The 2,268-nt window shown below is 36.9% G+C and overlaps 1 protein-coding gene across 1 annotated transcript; it reads right to left on the reverse strand.

The window, feature by feature from the left end:
• Positions 1-992: 992 nt before the first annotated feature.
• LOC116131012 (germin-like protein 9-3) lies at positions 993-1,838 on the reverse strand. The gene has a single exon (XM_031416677.1). It carries the CDS (start codon positions 1,814-1,816, stop codon positions 1,202-1,204), a length of 615 nt encoding a protein of 204 aa, XP_031272537.1. The 5' UTR covers positions 1,817-1,838; the 3' UTR covers positions 993-1,201.
• Positions 1,839-2,268: the final 430 nt, after the last annotated feature.

The following is a 2,268-nucleotide window of genomic DNA, read 5'->3' on the forward strand; positions in this document are numbered from 1 at the left end:
AGATCGTGGTAGATAAATAATGTTAACAGCCTTTTCCTTTTCCTTTTCTTTATTTTTCCCTTTCTTTATTTTTTCCCAATTATTAGCGTCTCTTAAAGATAGATATATATGTATAATGATAATTGTGATTCTATGATAGAGTAAAAAAAATCTCATTTCTCTCTCTTTGTATCAAGATAGTCATGGAGTTTTGGCCAACCCAATCGAGTTTACACTCGTTATGTTTTCGGTTGGAAGTCTTATTCAAGCACCCACCTACCTATTAACAGTTTAAACAAATGTCGTCTCTCAAATGAGAGAGCTTTGTTAAAAACAGCGATAATATTTCCTGTGATTTCTCAAGAAGTCTTGAAGAAATAAAAACATTTAAGAGTGCTCTGATACAAGATGAACAGACAAAGTAACTTGATTCAAGCATTTTTTTTTTTTTTATTTATTCTTTAGGCCTTCCAAAAGCTCTTAAAAGCGTTCTTCTGCAAATTTGTATAATTATATAGTAACGAACATTGTGCATATTGTGACATAATCACTGAAATAAAACTCCATATCACCGCTTTTGATTGTACTATGTACCAATTCCCTACAAAAAGGTAATGGTGAGGTGGATAAGTCTTTAGTTTTCTTCTTCCACTCGTCAATCCTTTTTTTTTTTGTTATGCTTTCCTCTAGAACTTAACAGAGTTCTCCAATTTATCAGGGAGACACATTGATTTCTTCACCCTCTTGAATAAGACTGTTAACTTTTTAATTGGGTCTTCATATTCTTTACCATAGTGTCACTTTCCATTGCAAAATACCCTTGTGGTGATAACGCTTTCATCATTGTCAAAGATTATAGGATTCGTCATGCATCTTAATTCATCTATTTGACGTTGAACTTTCATTCTGAATGCCCTTTTAATATTGAAGTATAAAGAGTTAAGTTCCAACTATTTCAGTATTTGCAGACAGTACTAAACCATATAATTAAAAGACATCATTCCGGCTTTGAGACCGCGTCAACAGAAGTGCATGATTGCATATACTTAACCGAAGATGATGAGAAACAACATTGCATTGCTAGGAAATAGAGTGGTCTTCAGATAAGGAAGAAATTATTTCCTCTCTGAAGGGTTATTCAGTTCACAATCCAAAAGACAAATATTATTAAATGAAACTAATACATCACTCAAACAAGTTACCGCAGGTACTAAATTTTTCTTCATGGCTTGGGTGCAAGACCGGCCTTGAGAGCTTGAATGGTAGCAACATCAGTCTTGAAAGCCTTCGCCAAGATCGTATCATCAATGCCTGTGGTGAATAGAGTGTTGGGAAGAGATACAGTTCCTGCATTTGCACTCCCAAAGGCAGAAATTGCTGTAGCAGTTGCCTTTTCATCAGGATTGTACTGGAAGTGAACAAGTCCCTTAGGGAATACGAACAGATCGCCCGTTTGTAGCGTCTGAACGAAAAGCTTGTTGGTTGTGTCAACGAAACCAACATTAAGAGAACCCTTGACGAGGAAAAGGAGTTCAGCAGAGCGAGGGTGGGTGTGAGGAGGGTTAGTGGTGCCGGCAGGGAATTGAAGGACAGCATATGAAACACTTTGTCCATTGAGAGCTGGGAATTCGGCCATGCTCGCTTTGGTGACCTTAAAAGTTTCTGGTGGTGGTGCACCGACAAGAGCGCGCATGCCGGTGAATGTGAAAAAGTTTCCATCAACTTGGGTTACGTTTGATGGAACAATAAAGTCTGAGGTGATGTCTGGATCACTAGCGAATGCCATTTGGATAATGGCCAAAGAAAACAAAAGGGAGAAGAGTTTTTGAGAAGCCATGGTAAAGTATTTGATGTCTAAAGGTTAGAACTTTAATAATGGAATGGGGATTGAAGAAGAGTTGTACTTATAGAGGTTGGGAGCTGAAGGAGGATAGTACTGTTTCGTACATGTATTTCTGCAGGCCTATGGATAGATGGATATTACAAAGTCATTCTTGCTGTGGTCGAAGTTTGCAGTTGTCAATTGGCTGATAAAAAGAAGCAAATTAAGAATTCTTCTCAGTTTATCTATTCCTGAAAACTTTTTGTTCTTTACCGGTTGTCTTATGTTCGTTTTCAGAGGATTCGCAATGTGGGACTGTTATAAGTTGAAAGGGACTAAAAAAAATGGCCAAGAGCATCTTGTAACGAACATTTGAATCCAGACAACATATTTTGCTTAATTTTACTGCATGTTTGGTAGATTGAAGAAAGAATGGATTAATATATGTGGAGTATAGGGATAAAATT

Source organism: Pistacia vera, unplaced genomic scaffold (genome assembly GCF_008641045.1).
Source record: "Pistacia vera cultivar Batoury unplaced genomic scaffold, PisVer_v2 Contig227, whole genome shotgun sequence".
Taxonomy (NCBI): domain Eukaryota; kingdom Viridiplantae; phylum Streptophyta; class Magnoliopsida; order Sapindales; family Anacardiaceae; genus Pistacia; species Pistacia vera.

Coding starts and splice junctions, on each gene's coding strand:
- LOC116131012 (XM_031416677.1), bottom strand. CDS start 1,816: ATGGCTTCTCAAAAACTCTTCTCCCTTTTGTTTTCTTTGGCCATTATC.